At 43.3% G+C, this 23,400-nt stretch overlaps 1 protein-coding gene across 1 annotated transcript in view; it reads right to left on the reverse strand.

The window, feature by feature from the left end:
- The window catches only part of ACOXL (acyl-CoA oxidase like), a 181,509-nt gene extending 163,049 nt beyond the window's left edge, over window positions 1-18,460 (reverse strand). Inside the window, 2 exon segments of the mRNA XM_063077815.1 lie at window positions 5,066-5,149; window positions 18,386-18,460. Of these exon segments, the coding sequence (XP_062933885.1) occupies window positions 5,066-5,149; window positions 18,386-18,460 (159 nt within the window).
- Window positions 18,461-23,400: the final 4,940 nt, after the last annotated feature.

Here is a 23,400-nt window from a genome sequence, read left to right on the forward strand (position 1 = left end):
TAGAGACAGAACATGAACCATGTCGTTCTGCCTGTGCCCCTGTTGTGCATGCAGGAAGCCTGCTCAAGCCACAGCTGGGATAGGCCACGTTCTTCCTACAAAACAGCCTGACAGAGGTCTCCTACAAAAACTAAGTGCATTCAGGGTATTTTCATTCTAAGAGTAAATGGGATACACTGGGGCACTAGAAGTATTTTTTGAAACAAAAGTAACCCCAGAAAGGAGAGTGTATAACTGAATCTTGTCCCTCCAAACTTCACATTGAAGCCCTAGACTCCCAACATGATGGCATTTGGAGATGGGGTCTTTAGGAGGTAATTTGGGTTAGAAGGGGTCTTGAGGGTGGGATCCCCATGATGAGATTAGTGCCCTTATATCCACATGTGTGTGAGGACGCAGTGAGAAGGCGCCATCTGCAAGCCAGAAATGAGCCTTCACCATAACCTACCCATGCTGGCACCCTGATCTGGACTGTCCAGCTTCCAGAAATGTGGGAAATAAATGTCTGTTGTCTACATTGTTTTGTTATGGCAGCCCAAACAGACTAAGAGAATAAGAGGATTAAAATAAGGAAAAAAGAGAGCAGCTGTGGGGAAGGAGAGAAGGGAGCATGTCTCGTTTCTTTCAGCTTTAGAGTCCTTCCAGACTGCACCCGTCCATGTTTTTGGCAGAAGCTCTTGGGCTGGCTCCCAAGGCCCTCAATAAGGAAGGCTTTCTCCCTTGGCCCCTCTCCAGCGTCCCCACCCCCACCTCTGGGGGTCGCTCGCAGAGCAGCCCAGGCCTGCAGCACTTGGCTGCGAGAGAACGGCCGTGTTTGCCCAAAGCGCTCAGGGGAACACGGAGCTTCCTGATAAACACAGAGCTGCAGGGAGAGACCAGGGTTCAGACCCGCGGGGCACAGACAACCTCGATGAGTTACTGTTGACATCCCTCCTCAGAATGACACCAGCTCATGCGAAAGGCAGGGGCCACCAGCTGCTCTTGGGCTGGTGGGGGAAATGGGGACCCCCTGAGCAGCCAGAGCTCCCAAGGACTGTTCACAGCACACCACATGCCCTCCTGGACATCTCCTTCCAGCACCCACAGAAAAGACAGCCACGGCTCTCTCAGGCCAGACTCAGGGGCACAGTCTACAGGTTCCTCTAACTGTCTAGGATTTCCACGCTCAAGACAAAAGGAAAAAGATTTCCCACAATGACTGATGTGTGGGAAAGCAAATTATTAACTAATAATTATTTTTAATTACTTTTATTGTGAGAAAATATAAAGTTTGCTATTTTAGCTGTTTTTAAGTGTACAATTCAGTGGCATTATGAACATTCACAATGTTGTGCAACCATAACCACTACTTCCAAAATTTTTTCATCATCTCAACCAGAAACGCTGTACTCATTAAGCAATAACTCCCATTCTCCCCTCCCGACCCCCAGCCTCTGGTAACCTCTGATCTACCTCCTACCTCTATGAATTTATATTTCATATAAGTGGACTCATACAATGTTTGTCCTTTTGTGACTGACTTATCTCACTTAGCATAATGTTTTCAAGTTTCACCCACGTTGTAGCCTGTATGTGAACTTCATTCCTTCTTATGGCTGAATAATATTCCATTCCAAATGTGTATACACCACATTTGTTTATCCATTCATCTGTCGATGGACACTGGGTTTGCTTCCACCTTTTAGCTATTGTAAATAACGCTGCAATGAACACTGGCATACAAGTATCTGTTTGGGTCCCTGTCAGTTCTTTGGGGAATAGCCCTAGGTCACGGAATGCTGGGTCATGTGGTAATTCTATGTTTAACCTTTTGAGGAACTGCCATACTGTTTTGTTTCTATGCATTCCTTTAATGCTCACGTATTGACACCTACCATGTACCAAGAATATAAGGGTGATAGTCTTCAAGAAGTTTGCTTCTAGTGGTGTTAAGAGACCAGATTATAGATTAGATTCAAAATGGATACATGCTATGACAGAAAACCGTAAGGTACAAAGACAGATGACAAGCAGTAGATTGGATTTAAATTGCCACCTGAGAGGCGCTTCCCTATGGGAAGGACACCTTGGCTGGGACCTGAATGTCAGCAAGCTGAAGGAGGGGAAAGATTGATCTAGGGTAGGTGGCGAGAATGGTCCAAAGGTGGGTGAACAAATGCCAAGAAGGCCGATAGGGCAGGAGCTCCCAGGAAGGAGGGCAAAGAGGAGCAGAGGCATCTGGAGAGGTGCAGGCCACACCACGTAAGGACCCACAGCCACGTCAAGGACTGAAAGATTTTTCTAAAGTATAATGGGAAGGGGTTTTAAACAGGAGAGTGACATGACCAGAGAAGCATTTAAAAGAATTATTTCTTTACCTGTATTCAAACTTCCTTCTAGAGTACTCAGGAATAAAACTCTTAAAATTTTTTATTATGGAAAATTTCGAACAAAATAGAAGAGGATAATGAACTCAACAATGGTCCATTTTGCTTCACTTTCCACCCACCCACCTTCCCTCCCTACATCCCGAGTTATCGTGAAGTTTATCCCAGACACCAAATCATTTCATCTCTAAATATTTCCTACACATCCTTAAAAGATAAAGACCCTTGGTCAGAGCACAGCCTTATATGCCAAGGTCACAGGTTCAGATCCCCTTACCAGTCAGCTGCCAAGAAAAAAAAAAGATAAATACTCTTTTTTTAAACATAACCCTAAAACCATTATCCCACTTAAAATTCATTCTCTAATATCACCAAATCTCCAGTGTTCAAATTTCCCCAGCTGACAATTTTTCTTTACAGTTGGTTGTTTGAGCCCAGGATCTAAATACGGTCCACACACTACGGTTGGTTGAAATGTTTCTTGGGTCTGCTTTAAGCCACGAGCTGCCCCCCTCATTCACTCACACATTCCCTGTGCAGCTCTGTGCACAAGGCTCAGTGCAAGATGCTGAAGGCCAAAGGAGAGAGCCCCTGTTCAGAGAGCTGCCACACCCGTGGAGATGTTCCATGGTTGCGACCACCAGAGGCTTGCTGCAAAGAGGGCAGGTGAGGGCGATATGGTAAAAGCACACACTGGGGGGGGCCAACCCCGTGGCTCACTCAGGAGAGTGCAGCACCGGGAGTGCAGCAGTGCTCCCGCCGTGGGTTCAGATCCTATATAGGGATGGCCAGTGTGCTCACTGGCTGAGCGCGGTGCGGATGACACCAAGCCAAGGGTTGCGATCCCCTTACCGGTCACACACACACAAAAAAGCACACACTGGGGCTCATGAGTCTGGACCAGGATCCTCCAGTATTTCTGAGAGGGGATCTATGTGTTTCCTCTTAGTTGACCGTTCTGTCTGATAGCCGCATCCTACCCATCCAGGAGGAAAGAGATGCTGCTGGGCTGAAATCACAGGAAAGCCAGTCTCTCCCAAGAGACCTGATGGTGGACGCCTTGACCTCAGGATGACACAGATTTCTTTGTTTTTAATTCCTACCCTTAGAAAACGTCTACACCAAATAGAAATAACCACCATCTTGGACTCACCGTTGGTTGACGTGGTTTCCTGTCCAATCATTTTGTCTTCATGTTCTAGTTATAATTTCTCCCCTTTCTGGACATCAAGACAGGGTACTTGGATATGGGGACTTATTTTAAGACCCCGTGGTGGCCAGGGAGGGAAAGGAGGGAATTAGCAGGGGCACATGATTGACCCTCTGCTGTGAGACTTAGGGCACCATGAAGGGCCATGGCAGTCACGCCCACCTGAGCTATCCCACTCACCATCCTTGGTGAGCTGGGACACACAAAGCAAGGCCATGATGAGATGCCATTTTATACCCATTTGATTGGCAAAAACTGAGCAGACTAAGAATTCCAAGTATGGGAGAGGCTGTGGATCCACAGGATCTGATTGAATGCTGTCAGTGGGAGTGTGAATTGATGTAATAACTCTGGAGAAAGTCAGGCATTCATTGGTCCTATAACTAGCAATTCCATTCCTAGTTAAATGCCTAAGGGAAGATTTTACCCACATCAACACCAGACATATGAGAGTATTCACAGCAGTGCTTTTCACTTTAGCAAAATTCTGGAAACAACATAAGCACTGTGGTATACTCACACAGAGGAATATTATACAGCAGTCAAAAATGAACTTCCATCTCTGTCATTCCCAAAATAACAAAACTATAGAGATGGAGAACAGATTAGCAGTTGCCAAAGGACAGGAGTGAGGTGGGGGCTGGATGAACTATGAAGGGGCAGCACCGTAAGTTTCTTTATGAAACAGTTCTCTATGCTGGCTGTGGAGGTGTTCACATGAACCTATATACAGTGTCAAACTGCAAAGAGCCACACACACACACACACAATTGAGTGCATGTAAAAACTAGTGAAATCTGAATAAGGTCTATCTTCTTTAACAGTACTGTACTAATGTCAATTTCCTGGTTTTATATGGCATTACAGCTATATAAGATGTCACCATTGGGGGAGACTAGGTAGAATTTGTATGACTCTATGTACTGTTTTTTGTAACTTTCCGTGAGCATTATTTCAAAATAAAAAGGGGTTTTTTTTTAAAAAATGTTTAGTTACATGCAACAATATGGATAAATAAGCAATAATATTTAAGGGAAGAAAGTAAATCACAAATGATTATGGGCCGGCCCGTGGCTCACTCGGGAGAGTGCGGTGCTGATAACACCAAGGCCACAGGTTCGGATCCTATATAGGGATGGCTGGTTCACTCACTGGCTGAGCGTGGTGCTGACAACACCAAGCCCAGGGTTGAGATCCCCTTACTGGTCATCTTTTAAAAAAAAAAAATGATTATGATAGTGTTTTTATAAAATGAAGACAAAGAGAAATAATTGATACAAAGGTAATAAAAGTATTCAAATAGAAAAGCAAAGGAAAAACAAAAACAGGACTGGATATAATGGTTAAAGGAGACCTTGGGGGGTGGGTTGTGGGGCGTACATTTTGCAAACGCATAGAGACTGAGGGCTCCCGGGGTTATCGTTCTCCGTCCTAGCTCCACTCAAGACAAGCGCAAGTCCACGAGTGGTGGGTCCCCGGCACCTCTCACCTTCACTCCCGTGGCCATGTCCGCTATGAAGATGACTTCTCCTATGACCAGGCTTCGGCTGACAAAAGTTTTTGTTTTCTCTGCCTGAAAACATAACAGACCCAAAGTCATGGTTTCCTTATGGTTTTCCAACCTTTTAAATTCACATTTTTTATAATTTACACATTACTTTTACAATAAAATGTCAACACATAAAAAGCAATTTTAAAATTAAGAGATAATCCCATCACTCTACTGAAGCAAATGTTTTCATGTGTTTTTAATGTGGCCTGTTCTCTGACCACTGTCCAAAGTATTTAAAGATTCTTCTTGTACAACACAAAGTCGACGGCACCGCACGGAGGCCAGCCTGGGGCGGGCTCCCTCGGGGCTGGCGCTGTCCCCTGGTTCTGCCCAGCTCCTGCATGTGTGCTGGGGCCCCCAGCCTCTCTGCACTGACTCTGCGCAAACGCCCAACCAACAGGGGATGCCTGGCTCGAGCCCAGACAACAATCTTGATATAAGGGTAGAGAATTGGGAAGGTCCGGGAACACTTTGAACACATAAAAAGCAATATTCTCCACTTTCCTTTCTAACCATAGACCATTTCAGGGCTTCAGTGATTCAAAAGCCATTCCACTCCACTGCCTTCTCCTCACTGTACGCCACAGCCACAGATCCCAAAGCCACATGAGAGAGGGCAAGGACACTATCTGCTTCATTTAAAAAATCCAGAGGCAAGGGCTGGCTGGTTAGCTCAGTTAGTTAGCACGCAGCTCACAACACCAAGGTCAAGGGTTCGTTTCCCCATGTCAGTCAGCCACCAAAAAAAAAAAAAAAAAAAAAAAAATCCAGAGGCAGCCAGCATTTCCCTAGAAGGTAGTGGGCCCCTGAGTGGGCAAATGGCAATTGTCCATTGTTGAAATTAATGCTACTTTTCCTCATTTGCTAGTCTCTTCCAGCCACAGAACAGGGGCTTGTTGCTGTGTGTGCATGTATGTGTATCTGTGCGTCCATGTGTTTCTGTGTACATGTGCACATGTGTACATGTGTGTGTGTACATGTGCATGTACAAGTGTGTATGTGTGTGCACATGTGTACACCACCCCACCAGTGGGACAATACAGAATGACAACCAACCCTCTCTGGGTGACTCTCAGCTTCCACATCAGCTTAAGCTCTCTCCCTAAGCACACTCTATATTTTCCGCTCCCATAGGTTTGTGCAGCATTTCTCTCAAGCATTATTAATTTTATCCAACAGCAGACTGTCAAGATTTATGACTCTTACCATGGCTCCAACCCAATGCATCTTGTATTGATTATTTCCTAAAATATCTCCAGGCTTGAGTATAAACAATTGTGTGGCTCCAGCTTCAGCTCATGCTGGAGAGTTAGTTCCCAACAAATAATAAAAAACAACTGTAGTAGGTATTTGTGGACTTCGTTAGAGAGCCCAAGTGTCCTCTGTCACACAAACTCTCACAGCAACCCTCCATGTGAGGCTAAGCTGGACAGGAAAGACTGACCCCATGTGACAGATGGACAAGCCCAGGCTCAGAGAGTCAAGTGACTTGTCCAACCAGGGTCACCTGGTGAGAGGCACAGCATGATCAGAAACCAGATCTTCAGCTTCCTCATCTGGATATCTCGCCACCACCCCATCGCTGTCCCTCATTATTAAGTTGGAGGAAGACCAAGACTTGGTGAGCCTTCATCACCAGTCTACCCCTATTTTGCACCACCAGCCTTGTCCACAGAGAGTGCCTGCCTTGGGCTGACTGTCCCCCGAAAACTCAGCCCCCACTGTGACAGTGTAAAGAGGGTGGGAAGTCCTATCATGGTAATTGAAAGGTGGGGCCTTAAAGAGTGATTAGATTGTAGGACCATGCTGTAGTGAATGGACTAACAATGGTGATCAGAGGCGTGGTTCTCAGGGCATTAAAGAAGGGCACATGAGAAGTTGGTCTCTCTCTGCTCTGCCATTTTCTGCCATGTGAGACGCCTGCATTGCTGTAAAGCCACCACCAAAGAGCCTCACCAGATGTGTTCCCTGGACTGTAGACTTCCCAGCCTCTGAAACTGTAAGCAATAAATCTCATTTTCTTATAAATTACCCAGTTCCAAATATTTGTTATAAGCAACAGAAATGGACTAATAGAGAACCTGACATCAACCTGTCATCTTCCCGAGAGTTAGCCTATCCTGAATCATCACAAACCCTTCCTTGCCTTAAACCACCTGCTCTGTCTTAAGCCAAAACTAAACCATCAGGAGTAAGTCCCTCAGAATTCCCAACTGTTCACCATTTCCTGCACATTTCATTGTGTCCGTGTATACTGTCAATGCAGGAGTACAACTTTGTCATTAGTGGAATCCAATTGTGGTCATTTTTACCCACCAGTTTAAAATAAATTGCAAGCAAATTTGCTGAAGAAACAACCCCAATTTAGCCAACCCTGAGTATTATAAATTGCTTATGACAATTACTTCCCTTCCCCGGTCTCTGCATAAGACATCAACCTTTGCTGTTAGACCTGATAGGAAATGACAGTATAAGTTTGCCATGAAATCTCCAATGTTGGTTTATGCATGCATTTGGATTGGTCCATTTTAAGAAGTCAAAGCAAGTTTCAGAACTGACATGAAGCTTAATTTGATTGATGGCCATACTGGCATTTATTTTTACATCTTCTCTACACATATATTCTCTCTTTTCTCCTTTCATTTATGATTGGCTTATTGTTCTTAATTAAAAGATGTCTAATATTGAAGTTTCTCCTCTCATTGAATTAGCAACCTAACTGAATTGTCTATATTGATAATGATCAATTGATAATTAACATGTGTTTTTCTGCATACATTTTTGCAGTATTTTTACTGTATGAATAGCTGCCTTCATTTACACTTGATATACTCAAACCAAACTCGATCTCCATATCAGCATATAAATCTATAGTAATTTTAAATGGATAATATACTCAATCTTATATTTTATCCTAAATTACAACCCATGCTATTTACATTTCTACTTAATAAATTCAGTCTCAAACAGAAGGAAGATAATTTTTCCTAAAATACCCCGCTTTCTCTGTAGAGTACTTGACATAGTAGAACTTTTTGATGCAATATTCCCTTACGAATTCTGCAAAAATGTATATTTTTGGTTTTATAAGCCCAGAGTGTCTCTAAAAGACATGTATACTTCCTCAACTAAAATCAACATTACTCAGAACTGGTTAGATGTGTGCAGTCCAAGCTGCCTCTCCTCTGAAGTTAAAAGACCTGCAAGGCTCCCTTTGCAACCCACTGGCAGCCCGGATTAGGTGCCAGCCAAGGGTCCTGGGCAGAAAGAGATTCCTGATCTTCATTTTCTAATATTAGTTTGCTTCCTCCATCTTTTGGTTTCAATTTCTAGTTATGTCTTCTCAGCCTTATTGAATACATGTACTTTGTTATAATTAGCTTCAAATTATTTCAGAAAGAGAAGGGGCCAGAGTTAAAGGCACAAATAAATAGACTTCAAGGTTTCAGTTGTCCAGGGTCCACACTAAGCCAGAAGGTGACCTACTGGGCTAACCAGCCCTGAGCCTCCCTCCAAGGATCCCAATTGGGCCACTTCTCACAGCTCTGCACCACCTTCTTGTGCCTGGACTATAGTTAACAGCCTCCCAACTGGCCTGCCTGCTTCCACTCTGCCCCAAGCATCAGGCCCTATAATCTTCTTACTATGAAGGTAAAATCTACATCCAGTGAAATGCATAGAGCTTCAGCGCATGAGTTCTGATAAATTACCTGCCTCTGTAACCATCACACCCATCAAGATTACAGAACATTCCCTTCCCCCAGCAAGTGTCCTCCTGCCCCTTTTCAGAGAGTCCCCACCCCCACAGACAACTGCTGTTCTCTTTTTATCTGAATTCATTATCTTTGCCTGTTCTTGAGCTTACACAAGTAGAATGACACGGTATGTGCTCTTTCGTGTCTGCCTTCCTTCACGTAAATAAGCACACATGTTGTGCATATCAGTAGTTCATTCTTTTTTATGACCAAGTAATTTCCATCTATGACTATTCTATAATTTGTGTAATCTCTTCTTGATGCACATTTGGGTTGTTTCCAATTTGTAGCTATTATAAATAAAGCTGGTGCTATGGTGTGAATGTTTGTTCCCTCCAAAACTCCTGTTGAAATTTAATTGCCATTGTAATGGTATTGGGAGGTGGGACCTTTCAGAGGTGTCATAAGGGCTGTGCCCTCGTGAATAGACTATACTGTCACCGTCACCACCGGAGTAGGTTCATTATAGCGGCGGTATAATGAACTGCCCTTTTGCCATGTGATGCCAATCCACCATGTTATGACGCAGCAAGAAGGCCCTTGCCAGATGCTGGCACCTTAATATTGAACTCTCCAGCCTCAGAACTGTGAGCCAATACATTTCTGTTCATTATAAATTACCCAGTCTCTGGTATTCTGTTATAGCAGCACAAAATGGACTAAAACAGTTGGTATAAACATTTGTGTAAAAGTCTTGTTGCAGACCTATGTGTCCATTTTTCTTCTGTAAATCCTTAGGAATGTAATTGTTGGGTTAAAGGGTAAATTTATGTTTAATTTTGTAAGGAACTGCCAAAAAGTTTTTGAAAATGGGTGTACCATTTTATACTCTTGCCAGCAGTGTCGGAGAGTTCCAGTTTCTCCACGTCCTCACCAGTATTGTCAGTCTTTTCATTTTTAGCTATTTTTAAGGAACTGTGATGGTATCTCATTATGGCTTGAAGATGTATGTCTCAGATGACTAAAGATGCTGAGCACATTTTCATATGCTTATGGGCCACTTGTAAGTGTCTGATTAGGTCTTTTGTCCCATTTTTTAAATTGGGTTCTTTGTGTTTATATCATTGAGCTCTAGGAAATCTTTATACAAATCCTTTGTATCTGGACACCAATTTTTGTCAGATATATGTATTGCAGATATTTTCCCTGGTTTGTGGATTGCCTTTTTATTGTCTTTTGATGAGCACTATTTTTAATTTTAATGAAGACCAACATTGTTTTTTTTCTTTTACGTGTTCAGTGTTTTTCTTGGGGGTGGCTCTCTAAGAAACCTCTGTCTATCCTAAAGTCAAAAGGACATTCTCCTATATTCTTCTACGAACTTTGCAACGTTAAAGTTTATACTTAGGTGTATAATACACCTCACATTATTTTTATGTGTAGTATGAAGTAGGGATCAAGGTTAATTTTTTTAAATATGTTTATCTAATTGTTCCAGCACCATTTACTGAAGAGACATTTCTTTTCTCATTAAATTGCCTTGGCAACATTGTCAAAAATAAAAAAGTCAATTTATCATATATGTGTGAATTTCTTTCGGGACTCTCCATTCTGTTCAATTTATCTATTCTTTTATTATGCCAATACCACACAATATTGAGTAGCTTTATAGTAAATCTTGAAATCATGTAGTGAGAGTTCTCCAACTTAGTCCTTTTGCAGAATTGTTTTAACTATTCTTGATCCTTTGCATTTCTATATCTGTCTTGATCAAGGCACCATAACATTTTAAAGGTAAGCATCACGCCATGTCTCTCTCCTCCCACCATGGTGAAAGCCTCCAATGACTCCAGCTGCTGTTACAAGCAAATCTAAACCTCTCACAAAGGCCTCCACATCTGGCCCTTCTTGCTCCTTGGCTGGTTCCCGGTGACACGAAGGAGGGTGCCTGCACAGAGTGCTGGACGCTTCTGTAACAAAGGCTGTAGCAGTACTTCTGTTCTCCCCCAGGCCTGCGACTACTCTAGGAGAGCACAGGACAGGAACGATGAAAGGTGACATTCCCATGGCTCTGTCTAAGAATATTCTTCTCTTTTCATGACTACATTATTGCAGTATCCTGACAGTGCAGGATTTTCCAAATTCTTGCCTCAAATTTAATACCTCTTCTCTTGGCAGCACGTGCTTCCTACCAAATTCCTAGCTGCTTTTGAAATTTTTTTGATTAATAGTGTGATCACAAAATTGATCAATATTTACAGCATGTAATAATGAATATATCTTATTGATATTGCCAGCTTGAAGCATGAATTTACTTTTTTTTTAGTGGAAAGTACAAAATTTTATATTAATTTTAATGGAAATTAATGGTTGCTTACAAGTTTTTGCCCATGAGAAAATACAGTTCCAGTTATTTCACACTGTGAGAGAAGAATATACAACTACTTAAAAACTGGATGCAAACAATAATGCCACTGAACTCCATTCAGCACTTCCTATGTCCCCAAGCACTGTCTGAACTTAACATGTGTTAAGCCATTTGATTCTCACATGGACCCTTTAAGGTAAGTACTATTATCAGCCACAATTTACAGAGGAGGAAATTTGACACTCGAAGAATTAAGAAACTTGCCCAGGGCCACTGAGCTCCACAGTGAAGAAGCCAGTCATAAACACTGGTCTATCTGACTCCAAAATCAGAAACCCGTAACCACCACAAAACATGAGAAAATTGTACTGACTATCCCATTGGGTTTTTTAAAAACAATACATAAACACACAGATTGGCTTGTATAAGCCTGTTACCAGTTATCTTTGGGTGATGGGACTGCGATTACATGCACCACATAACAACATTTCAGTCAACGATGAACCACATACACAACGGTGGTCGGAACAATAGGCGAGGTGTGTGGGAGAGACTGTACCATCTGGGTTTGTGTAAGTACATTCTGTGATATTCACACCATGATGAAATCGTCTAACAATGCATTTCTCAGAACGTTTCCCTCTTGTTAATTGATGCATGGCTGTGTGTGTGTGTGTGTGTGTGTGTGTGTGTGTGTGCGTGTGCGTGTGCGTGTGCGTGTGCGTGTGTGTGTGTGTGTGCGTGTGCGTGTGCGTGTGCGTGTGCGTGTGTGTGTGTGTGTGTGCGTGTTTCCCCGTCTGTATTTTTAACTTTCCTGTAACGAACATGTATTATTTTGATCATGAGGAATTTTCCAGCATTTCTCCCAGTGAGCACTTGTGAATCTTTGTACGGTCTCCGTCTGTAACTGACTCACTTATGCAAGACTCACAGCATCCATAGGAGGTGGAGAAGTAGACTTCGAAAAGGGGTAAGAACCAAGTTGGCCCTGGTGCCAGGAACTGATAAAAACAGCACTGTGATGTTTCTTGCCTGCTCAGTGGCCCGGGTAGGAGCATCTGATGGTTGAGCTCAGGTCACGTGCCCAAGCCCAGCTTTGCCCTATGGCAGGAAGGGGGCCACTGGGAACCACCAGTGCTGTCCACATCCCATGTTTGGATGGCCCCAAAACACGACACCTGCCCCACCACTTGAAGTCAGTATGGAAATACTCTTCCAAGGTTCAATCATAGCACAGTTCCCTTCACGCCCATGTCCCCACACGAGGTCACTGCTGGGCTCTGTGCAGCCTCTGTGACCTGCACTGACCCCAGCTTGCCCAAGAGGGCTGCCTTTGCTGATAAGTCTTTGCCCTGTGACTGATTCACTCTGGCCCCTGGCCCAGTCGATCGTGGACACTTAGAAGACAGGCACTGTCTCCTGTTCCTCTCAACTCAGTTCAGGATGCAACTTCCCCTGGCCTCTGTTCTTTCCCTTTCACAACAGGAAGACTGTGTGAGATAGAGTTTGACCTCACACAGGTGTGGAATTGGACAAACCTGGTTTGAATCCTGCCTCTGCTCCTTTTTTTTTTTTTACCATTTAATTTTAGTCAAGTTACCTTTTCTCTCTACGCTTTAGTGCCCTGACCTGTAAAATGGGGATCATGTGAGTTTATGAATGTGCTATGAGAATTTCACAGAATAATGTATGCAAATGCCTGTCAGCCCTCTCCCGCTGTCCCCCACCTCTCTGGTCGCTCCTCTCCAGTCTCCTCTCGGGTCCTTCCCATGTGCCCATCAGACTCAGTTCTTGGACCTCCTCTTTTCTGTCCACACTCATGCCTTGAGGATCCATCCAGCCTCACGACTCTTAACTCATCCCTATATGATGACTTCACCAAACCTCACCCCTAAACATCTCAAACTACTGATCACATACAAAGATGAACTCCTGATTTAACCTCAGCTCTTCTGAGGTCTTCCCACCTCCCATCCTTCCAGTTGCTAAGACCAAACACCAGAGAATCGTCTTTCTATTCCTCTCTCTCATTCCTCATCTATCCATCAGCAAATCCAACTGCTTTTCCTTCAGTAGGATCTCTAATTCAGCCACTTCTTATCACCCTGACTGTGGCCACTCTGGTCCCAGCTAGCATGACTCCCTCCTAGGGGGCTGCAAAATCCTCTTAACTCAACTCCCTGTTTGCAGCCCTGCCCCTCCTACAGTACATTCTCAAGCCCAGGAGCTAGGGGGTCCTGATAAATGTCACATCGTGTCTGACTCCACACATTCCCTCCAAAGACCTCCCATTTTATCTACTCTGAAGAAAACTCCTTATAAGGCCCTCCGTGACCCAGTAGCGAACGCAGCACCTCCCTGGCTCGCCACCTCCTCTCCCCCACTCACTCTCTCTGCTCCCACCACACCACCTTGCTGTTCCTTCAACAAGCACAGTGCACCCCCACCCCCACCCCCCAGGTCCTTTGTAACTGCTGTTCCCTCTGCCGGATGCTATTCCCTGACCTAAACAGGGCTCACTCCCCATCCCCTTGGACATCTACTCCAATGTCACCTTATCATGAGGCCCCCCTCGATTGTCCCCCCAATTTTCCCTAGCACCTTTACATGCTTGATTTTTTTTAATTTTTAAAACATATACACAAATAAAATTTACTATTTCAATGCCTTTCAAGTGCACAGTTCTGTGGCTCAAACTACATTCATGCTGTTATGCAACCATCCATTGACAGAACTTTTCACTTTTCCAAACTGAAAATCTGCACCCATTAAACAATAACTACCCATTCTCCCCTCCCCCTAGACCTTGGAAACCACCATTCCATTTCCTGTCTCTGTGAATCTGACTGCTCTAGATAGCTCCTATAAGTTGAATCATACAGTATTTGTTTTCTCATATCTGGCTTATTTCACTTAGCATAATGTCTTCAAGGTTTATCCATGTTGTAGCATGGGTCAAAATTTCCTTTTTAAGGCTGAATAATATTCCATTGTATGAATGAATATACCACATTTTGTTCATCCATTCATCTGTCGGTAGACATTTGGGATTGTTTCTGCCTTTTGGTTATTGTGTAATATTGTCATTAACATGACTATACAAATATCTTTAATATTGCTATTAACATGACTATACAAATACCTGAGTCTCTGCTTTCATTTCTTTTGGAAATATACCAAGAAGTAAAGTGTCTGAATCATATGGTAACTACATTTAATTTTTTAAGGAAAAGCCATACGGTCTTCCGCAGCAGCTACACTATTTTATACTTTCACCAAGCACCAGCAATGCACAGGATCACAATTTCTCACCATCGTGTCCAACAAATTTTTCAGTGTTTTTGATGATAACCATCCTAATGGTTGTGAAGTGGTATCTCATCATGGTTATGATTTGCATTTCCACGATGATCAGTGATGTTAAGCATCTTTCCATGTGCTTATTGGCCATTTGTATACCTTCTTTGAAGAAATGTCTCTTCAAGTCCTTTCACCATTTTTTAATCTAATTATTTAGTTTTTGTTGTTGAGTTGTAGGCGTTCTTTATAATTTCTGGATATAAATCCTTTATATGATTTGCAAATATTTTCTCCCATTCCATGGGTTGCCTTTTCACTCTGTTAATAATATCCTTTGATGAACAAAAGTTTTTAATTTTGATGTACGCCAATTTATTTTTTTAGATAAATTTTTACTAAAATTTTTTCTAAAATTTTTTTCCTGAAAATTTATGGTTTGGGTTTTTTTTTAAAGCCTATGTCATATCTGAGAAATCACTGCTAAACCCAATGTCATGAAGACTTTCCCCTTTGTTTTGTTTTAATAGTTTATTAGTTTTAGCTCTCACATTTGTATCTTTAATCCATTTTGATTTAGTTTTTGTATATGGTATAAGGTAGAGTTCCAACTTCATTCTTTTGCACGTGGATATCCAGTTGTCCCATTTGTTAAGAAAACTGTCCTTTCCTCATTGAATGGTCTTGGCACACTTTTCAGACATCATTGACTACATCTGTAAGGTTTCCTTTCTAGGGACTTTCTCTTCTATTTCACTGATCATGTATCTGTCTTCATGCCAGTATCACACTGTTTTCATTACTGTAGCTTTGCAGTAAGTTTTGACATGAGGAAGTGTGAAACCTCCAACTTTGCTCTTTTCCAAGATTGTTTTGGCTATTTGGAGTCCCTTGAGACTTCATATGTATTTTAGAATTTTTTTTTTATTTCTACAAAAAACATCATTGGGATTTTGATAGGGATTGCATTGAATCTGTAGATCACTTTGGGTCATATTGATATCTTAACAATATTAAGTCTTCCAATCTAATGATACAGGATGCCTTTCCATTTATTTGTGTGTCCTTTAATTTCTTTCTGCAATATTTTGTAGTTTTCAATGTCTGAGTCTTTAGTGTCCTTGGTTGAGTTTGTTCTTCAGTATTTTATTCTTTTTGATGCTATTGTAAATGAAATTGCTTTTTTTCAGTTTTCTTTCAGATTGTTCACGTTTAAAGTAGAGAACTGCCACTGATTTCTGCATGTTTATTTTTATCCTGCAACTTTGTCAAATTTGTATGTTAGTTCCAACAGATTTTTTTGTGGAATCATTAGGGTTTTCTAAATATAAGATCATGTCATCTGCCAACAGAGACAATTTTACTTCTACCTTTCCAATTTACCATGCTTGATTTTTATTCACAGTGTCTATCACCATCAGACATATCATAAATTTACTTGTTTATTATTTTATTGTCTGCCTCCTCCCAGACTAAAATGTAAGCTCCATAAAGACAAATATTTTTTGCCTGCTTTGTTCACTGTTCCTTGAACAGTGCCTGGTTCATAGCAGGTGCTCAATAAATAATTGTAAGATAAATGAATTGACTCACCTGGCACCTGGAAGGGACTTAGCAAGTGGTAGCAAGTAATAATTGTTATTTTTACATAATATTTCACTGCAAGTAATACTTAAGCCTTAAAATGAAAAGTTTTCATTATGCAGAATGGTTGCAATGTCAAAAAATAAATAGCACCATGATTCCAGCTGCACTAGAGTCTCTGGGTAGATCTCAACTCCTTCCCTGGCATGCCCTTTCAGGAAATCTCTGTGGCCATCACAGATGACCGCTAAGTCCACTGCCAATCTATACAGAGGAACTTCTGTAAACAAGCCAGTCTGTCCTGTCTTTTCTGTTCAAATCCTCTATGGTATCCCAGGGGGTTGGGGCTGGCCTGGCCAGAGTGCTGGCCAAGTGACCAGGGTCCAAGTCTGTGGAGCTGGAGCTGGGACAGGGACTCCTGCCAAACGCAGCACATGGGGCTGAGAGCCAGGACGGCCTGTCACAACCCACTAGAAAAAGCCTGGGTACCAGTCCAAATAGAAGCCAGAGAGCCAAGGGCGGAGGCAAGACCAGAGCAACAGAACCAAGAGCTCAGAGGAGGAGGGCCAGGAGCCAATGCTGGGATGCAGCAAGCAGAGTAACGGTCACAGTCTGCAGGACCAGTTGGGGCTGGCACTGCTATTTGTGGGCAACAGGGTGGGGCCTAGCCAGATGGGTTGGCACAAGGGACCAGAGGCAGAGTGGACATCCTCAGCCTCTTGACCTATGCCCAGCTCAGTTCCTTTTCTGCAATACATCCATGGCTTAAATGTAAATGCTTCCTGAGAAAGGCCAGTTCTTTTCTTAGGGGTTAAGCAGGAAAGCAACCATTTTCCCCATTCCAAAAGGCCTTCTAAGATTTGATGACTGCCTAGTATTTCTCTAAATAGAAAAGCAACGCAAACAGATTATCTAAAATTCTGATCAAAATAATAGACAATTACAATAAACATACAATAAATATAAAGCTGCCAATCTTCTGCCAATTGCCCTCCAAGCTGCTAAGACTGGGCTTCCTGAGAAAACAGTGGATGATTTGGATGAGCAGTTCTCAAACTTTATGGTGTCTGGACCCCTTTGCACTCAAAATTATTGAGGATTCCAAATAGCATTTGTTTATGCAGGTTATATCTATCAATTTACCATGTCAATAATTAAAACAGAGAATTTGTAAAATATTTATGCTTTTAAAAATAACAACAAACCTATTTTATGTTAATGTAAATGGCATAATTTTTATGAAAAATAACCATAATTGCCAAATGAAACAAATCAGTAGGAAAGATGACATTGTTTTACATTTTTGCAAAATATTTTAATATCTGTCTTAATAAAAGATAGCTAGATTCTCATATCAGCTTTAGCACTCATCTGTCGTGACGTGCTGCTTTGTTTGAAGCTTATGGTGAAAATCCAGTGTCACACACAGAGGTAGGTGGACATCTACTTTTCAGGTAGCACCTGAAAGCGTCTCGGGGACACCCAGGGGTCCTCAGACCATAATTTGAGAAGCAGTGGTTTAGATAATGACGGGGTTACCATGCCCTCCACCCATGCAGACCGTGGAGGTGTGGGGAGCAGAGCTCAGGGTGGGAGAGAAGATGGTTGTGTGGGGAGCAGTCATGGGACGGATGCTTCATTGTCCAGGTATCTGTTCCTAACCCACACTACACTTGGCCAAGAGCAGCCTGACCCCAACTGGGCTCCTCCTGAGGAAAGGAAATGTTGGGATGGAGTGTCCCTTTGAGGCAGCCCTGAGAGATGATTGGTAGGGACCAAATGCTGAATGGGAACAATCTGGGGGAGTCAGTACAGGGAAGGAAGTACAGTGCAGCAGTATTCAACCCCAGATGCACACCGCATGGCCTGGGACATTTAAAGGCTGATTCTATTGACCCAAGTAAAAGCCTGGGCAGCAGGTCTTTTGAAAGCTCCCCAGATAATTCCAGTGTGCAGCCAGGGGTAAGAACCACCAGACTGAAGTGGGCTCAAAAAGCAGATCACCCTGGTTTGAATCCATGCTCCACAAGTTATATATACAACTCACTAGCTGTATAACTAACCTCAGGCTGATTACTCAGCTTCAGTTTACTCGTCTGTAAAATGGGAACAGCCTGAGGGCAGTTGTGAATACTCCTACTCCGTGAGATCATCCATTTAAAGTTCTTAGTGCCTTGACTGGCACAAAGTATGTACTCAGGAAGCCTGAGCTGTTATTATTTCTTATGGTGATGACTGGGGTAGGCTGTCGGCCTCTTTCAGCTTCCAGGGACCAGTCTACAAGGAAGCTGCCCCACAGCTGGGACAAGGCACCTGAAGGAGGAGCTGCGGCGCCTGCCCCAGCACTGTCACAAAGTAGATGTCCACCTGGGACTTCTTTCTCCTCATGTGGAAACAGGTAGTCAGCAATTTACCCCACCCAGGACCCAATCCTGGAATCTTCAGGGAAAAAAGGGAGCTCTTGGCTGAGGTGCACACATGATGTCACTAGACACAGGTGCAGAAGTCTGCACAGAAAACAATGATGGTGTTCACACCATGTGTGTGTGCGTGTGCGCACATGCTTGCTCTGTAGTCAGACTCAGATGCTGTTTTTTCCTTTTAAAATTACGGGAACATCTCAAATCTATTACAGATGGCAGAGGGGAAAACACAGTGGAAATATTTTAATGGCTTACTCTTGGCCTGTGGACTGTCCATAGAGACCTGGGACAAACAAGGCTCCCTCCTTATTTGTCCTCGAGAACATCGTCATTGCACATCACACACCACATCCTGCCACAGAGCTCATCGGGTCATCCACTAAAGTTAACAGCAACATGAACTGGGGGTCAGCAAAAGATGGGAGGACTTGGCATGCTCTCTGAACAGGCCATACAGCCATGACTCAATATTTTCATTAAGAGGCAGGATGAATCATGTAACACTTCTTCTAGAATTACTGGACGTGGACAGCTCCTCCAGCTGTTTACAGGGTGGAATTTGAGAGCCTTCAAACACAGATGTGCTGCTGAGTCTCATGACATCCGCCCAAGAGATAAGCCTGCCGCTGATGACTGGCTTAACTTCCTTCAGGTTCATTGGCTTTTGCGAATTCACACAGAGAGGTGCCAAACAGGCCGAGATAACTAACAGAAATGAACTGAAGGGATCGTCTAGGGCCAATCCTGTTCCTCCTGGAGGAATTATATCTAATCACTCAGGACAGAGTTGTCCAGGCTGCCTGAGGCCACTAACAGAGCCACGAAAACAGAAGATAATTGGATCCAGGGCTCAACATGCTTCATAAGGAGTGAGATTACAAAGGCTAATCCTCCGGACTCACTGGGTCCGGAGGCAATTAGCAAGCCTCATTATGGGATCAACTCTCACGTCCGGGTCTTGAGTATTGACACTAAGTTAAGCCATAGACATGTTGGGCTGATTAAGGGAACAGGAGACTGGCCACAGGCCAAGATTTCTCCTCCCAACCAGGCCCAACTGAATGCATGTGGAGGCCAGGCTCTGATAAAGTGGTTGGAAGCAAAAAGGTTTTTTTGGAGTTTTTTCTTTTTCTTTTTCTTTTTTGGTTGCATTCACACATCTAAGTGTATGTTCTATCAAGAGACAATTTACTAGCTTGAAAATCTTTGCCAAAGTGCTTGGTATAAAACAATCTTTCAGGCTGGCAAACATGTTATGTGGGGGTTTTCCTTCGCCACGTGAGCATCCTTCCACTAAGTGTGACACTGCAGTGCCTTGTCACCTCAGAGGTGGCAGCAGTATCTCAAGAGGAGGTGGTGTCAAGACTCTGCCAGTAATTCCTTCCCAACAAGAAGACACAGGGGTTCAGTCCTCAGGACAGCCAGCCAAAGGGTAGGGAGACTGGGGGGTCTATTGACAAGCACAGACCCAGACTCCCACTGGCTCTGATCCGCACTAGAGGAAGGAACCCCCACAGTCCTGAATGAGGAGGATGCCACCCACTCGGTCCTCAGACTCTCCCTGCACAGATCACACTGGGCAGGAGAGGGCCCGGCTCCCTGCAGGACAGGCTCAGCTCCTCAGCCACCGACGAACCTGCAGCTGACCCCAGCTCAGGCCCCTGCCCTAGGGGTCTCACCAGGAGGCAGCTTTTTCCTATGTAAAATGTTAAGTTTAAGGAAGCCTTGAAGCTGAATGAAACGGAAATGAATTTAAACTTGGCTAAAATACATAGCTCCTAATGCTAGCGTCACAAAGAAACTCTCTAATCATATATTCTTTCTTTCCTTCTTTCCTTTTCATGAGGATAAATTGACTAATATCACCAGATTTAAAATGCTAATTTTTAGACAAACAAAACATAAATTTTTGTCAGGTCTAAAATGTTTTAGAAGTCACTAGAATGAGTTATTTATATTTCTCAGCTATTTAAACTTTATGCCTAAAATTATATTAGTTTTGAGAACAAATATTTTATTGCTTCTGCTGATTCTCCTATTTCCTAGCCTGTCAGCTTGGAGAAGTGAATGTGTGAGCCCAGGGAAGGGAGTCAGTTAGGCTGATGGGACAAAGGACAGAAAAGGGGGCTAAAGAAGGAATCCCTACACTAGCATCATCTGTCAGCTTCCCCCTGGACAAGATAAATAATGTGCTTATGCAAATCACAAAGGCAAACAGAACACAAAATCTGTCTCTCTCTCTCTCTCTCCTCTCTCTCTCTCTCTCTCTCTCTCTCTCTCTCTCTCTCTCTGTGTGTGTGTGTGTGTGTGTGAGAGAGAGAGAGAGAGAGAGACATATACAATCATACCAACATAAGGATGACACTTACCTGGTCCTAAAATGCACGTCTTAATGGAGGTAGACCCATGGTAAACTTCGGTCTCTGAACTGTTAAAGCTCTCATTTCATCCAGACTTAAATCATACCTATGATGAACAGATACAAAATGGGTGTTAAGACATTGAATTGTCGGTGATTCAAAGGGGAACCTCCGGGATGCTCTGACCCAGGGCCCTGATAGAAGAGAGGTCTCTGTAGAATCTCTTGATACTGTGCACACGGAGTGTGTAACACAGACTGTGTCTTCAATACAGCGGGCTTGGATGGAAGGAGAGAAGGAAGGATTTCCAGACAAGACCATCCTAAAACAAGACTGCAGCTCCTCCTCTTCTACGGGGCTTTAAAAATTACACTTTCACATGTCTGAGATGACCCAAGAGCAACGTGTGTGGAGATGGGGGCAAGGGAGTGACCTGTGTAGTACAAGGGGTGGACTGTGGTGGTCACGAGGAGTGTTACTTTGAAAGAACCTGCCCCAGCTGCCACACCTTTGAATTAACTACATAGTTCACCTGGAGGCCACTCTTCTCTGCTGCTCCCAGCTGACGATTGCACATGGCAAGTCTCCAGAGTCAGGCCATTCAAGCCCAACAGGCTACTCCTGCTACACCCCGCTCCAGTCCACAGAGACTTTGTCATAACTGCACTGGGGTCTGAGGCTTTCCAAGCTCAACCCTTCTCTCCTACTCTCCCTTCATGGGGGTGAGTCCTGCCTGCCTGCATTGTGGAGGTACCCCCCACCAATCCAGGTCCCTGTCCTTTGTCCTTCACAGGTATTTTCCCCAATAAATCTCTTGCACATGAGAAAGCCCCATCGAAGTGTCTACTTCTCAATGAACCCACAATGACACTGGAGGAGAGGGTCCCCCTCTGCCATCTCAAAGGTTCCAATGCAGAGCAAAGCCTGAGCCTAGAAGAATCTCACTCAGATTTCATTCCTGGCTCTGTTATTAACTGTGTGACCAACATAGAGGAACTTGGCTTCCTTGTGCCTCTACCCTGTCATCTGTAATATGGGAATGATAACTGTGTCTAATTCAGGAGGAAACCTATCAATAAACCAAAAACATTCACCAGAAAATAGTTACCTTGCAGCAAAATAAAAATTGTGACCAAAGGTTACCTGTTGCTTTGCCTCCCACGGATTTGTCCCCTTTTCCCCTGGGTGATGGAGCCACCAAAGTTTACTCAAAGCCCATCTCTTCTGAGCAGAGAGAAGCCCTGAAAAGGGGTTAATCTCCCAGAACCCTCAAAAGAGAGGCATTCCTTGCACTTGGAAAATTAACCACAAATTGGGGTTCTCTTCCCACATTTATTCTCCAGAGCAGGAAGTTACAGGAAGAGAACATAGGTGGGGTTTTTGCTAAGTATAGTTTAACAAGTTTAACAATAGAAGCTGGTAACATTCAGTAAGACAAGCAAGGTGACCTTCCATAATGCAATTTGCAAGAAGTTAAGTTGATCCACCAACAAAGGCTTGATTTTAGCAAACATTTTCTTCTTACAGCAATTTCCCAGTATCTTTACATATCAATCAGTAACCTGTCTGTCTTTGAACCAGCAACTTTGCCATGGTACAATTATTTATCTTACAACAGAGACTATTGCCTGGGGAAATTTTCCTGTCTCTTGCAAGGTTAACATTTGAAAATGCAAGGCTTTGGAAAACCAGGCCCTGTGAAATACATTTGCTTTATGTATACTCCACAGTTACCTTTGTATTAAATAAAACCAATGGTGCATTACAGCCAGTTTATAGCAGTTCATGAGACCCAGTTGTTAAATGGTAAGGGATTTTGCAAACTGGACACTCAACACAGCCATTATTAAAAATTAATTGTTATAATTTTTATAATTTACTTAAATAAATTATGTTAAAATTAAAGGAATAAATACAGCTCACCACTTCCTAGTTATTTTCTTTTGTTTTACTATAATCCATGTTCTTCAGCTTATTTCCTGTATCTGCATGGTGGAAATGGTATATAAGGGGGACTTCCAGTTCCACCAAGATGCAATAGTCCTATTCCTCCCCATCCTCCCCTTTACAATGATACTCAATAAACAAGCATAGGAAGGTGTAAAGAAGGCAACAGACTGCCTGGGGCACTCAGGACTTGAGGAATGACATGGCAGTGAGTTCTCTTGGTTTCCTTTTTGCTTTTCATAGGAGCTGGACAGGACGCTGCAGAAGCTCCAACCCAGAATCTCCAACAGGCACAGACAAAATGACTCCAAGAAAAGTCTGTTCTCCCTAGCTGAAGGATGGGAAAACCTTCGAAGAGACACCAACCCTACAACAAAAAACACCCCATCTCCTTCCCCTGCAATTTCAGTGGGGTGGGGCAGAGTGTTGACCTTCCTCCCCACCCTCTAACCCACAGAAGCAGGAAGGGGTGCTCCAATTCTTCTCTGCAAGGCTTAGAGGGGAGCTCATCTTCCACCTCTGGCCTGGCAGAAACAGGTAGCAGATCTGATTCCCACCTGCTGGTGGTGTCAGTGGGCTAAGTAGAGAGCTGATCTTC

The sequence above is a fragment of the Cynocephalus volans genome, chromosome 14 (genome assembly GCF_027409185.1).
Source record: "Cynocephalus volans isolate mCynVol1 chromosome 14, mCynVol1.pri, whole genome shotgun sequence".
Taxonomy (NCBI): Eukaryota; Metazoa; Chordata; class Mammalia; order Dermoptera; family Cynocephalidae; genus Cynocephalus; species Cynocephalus volans.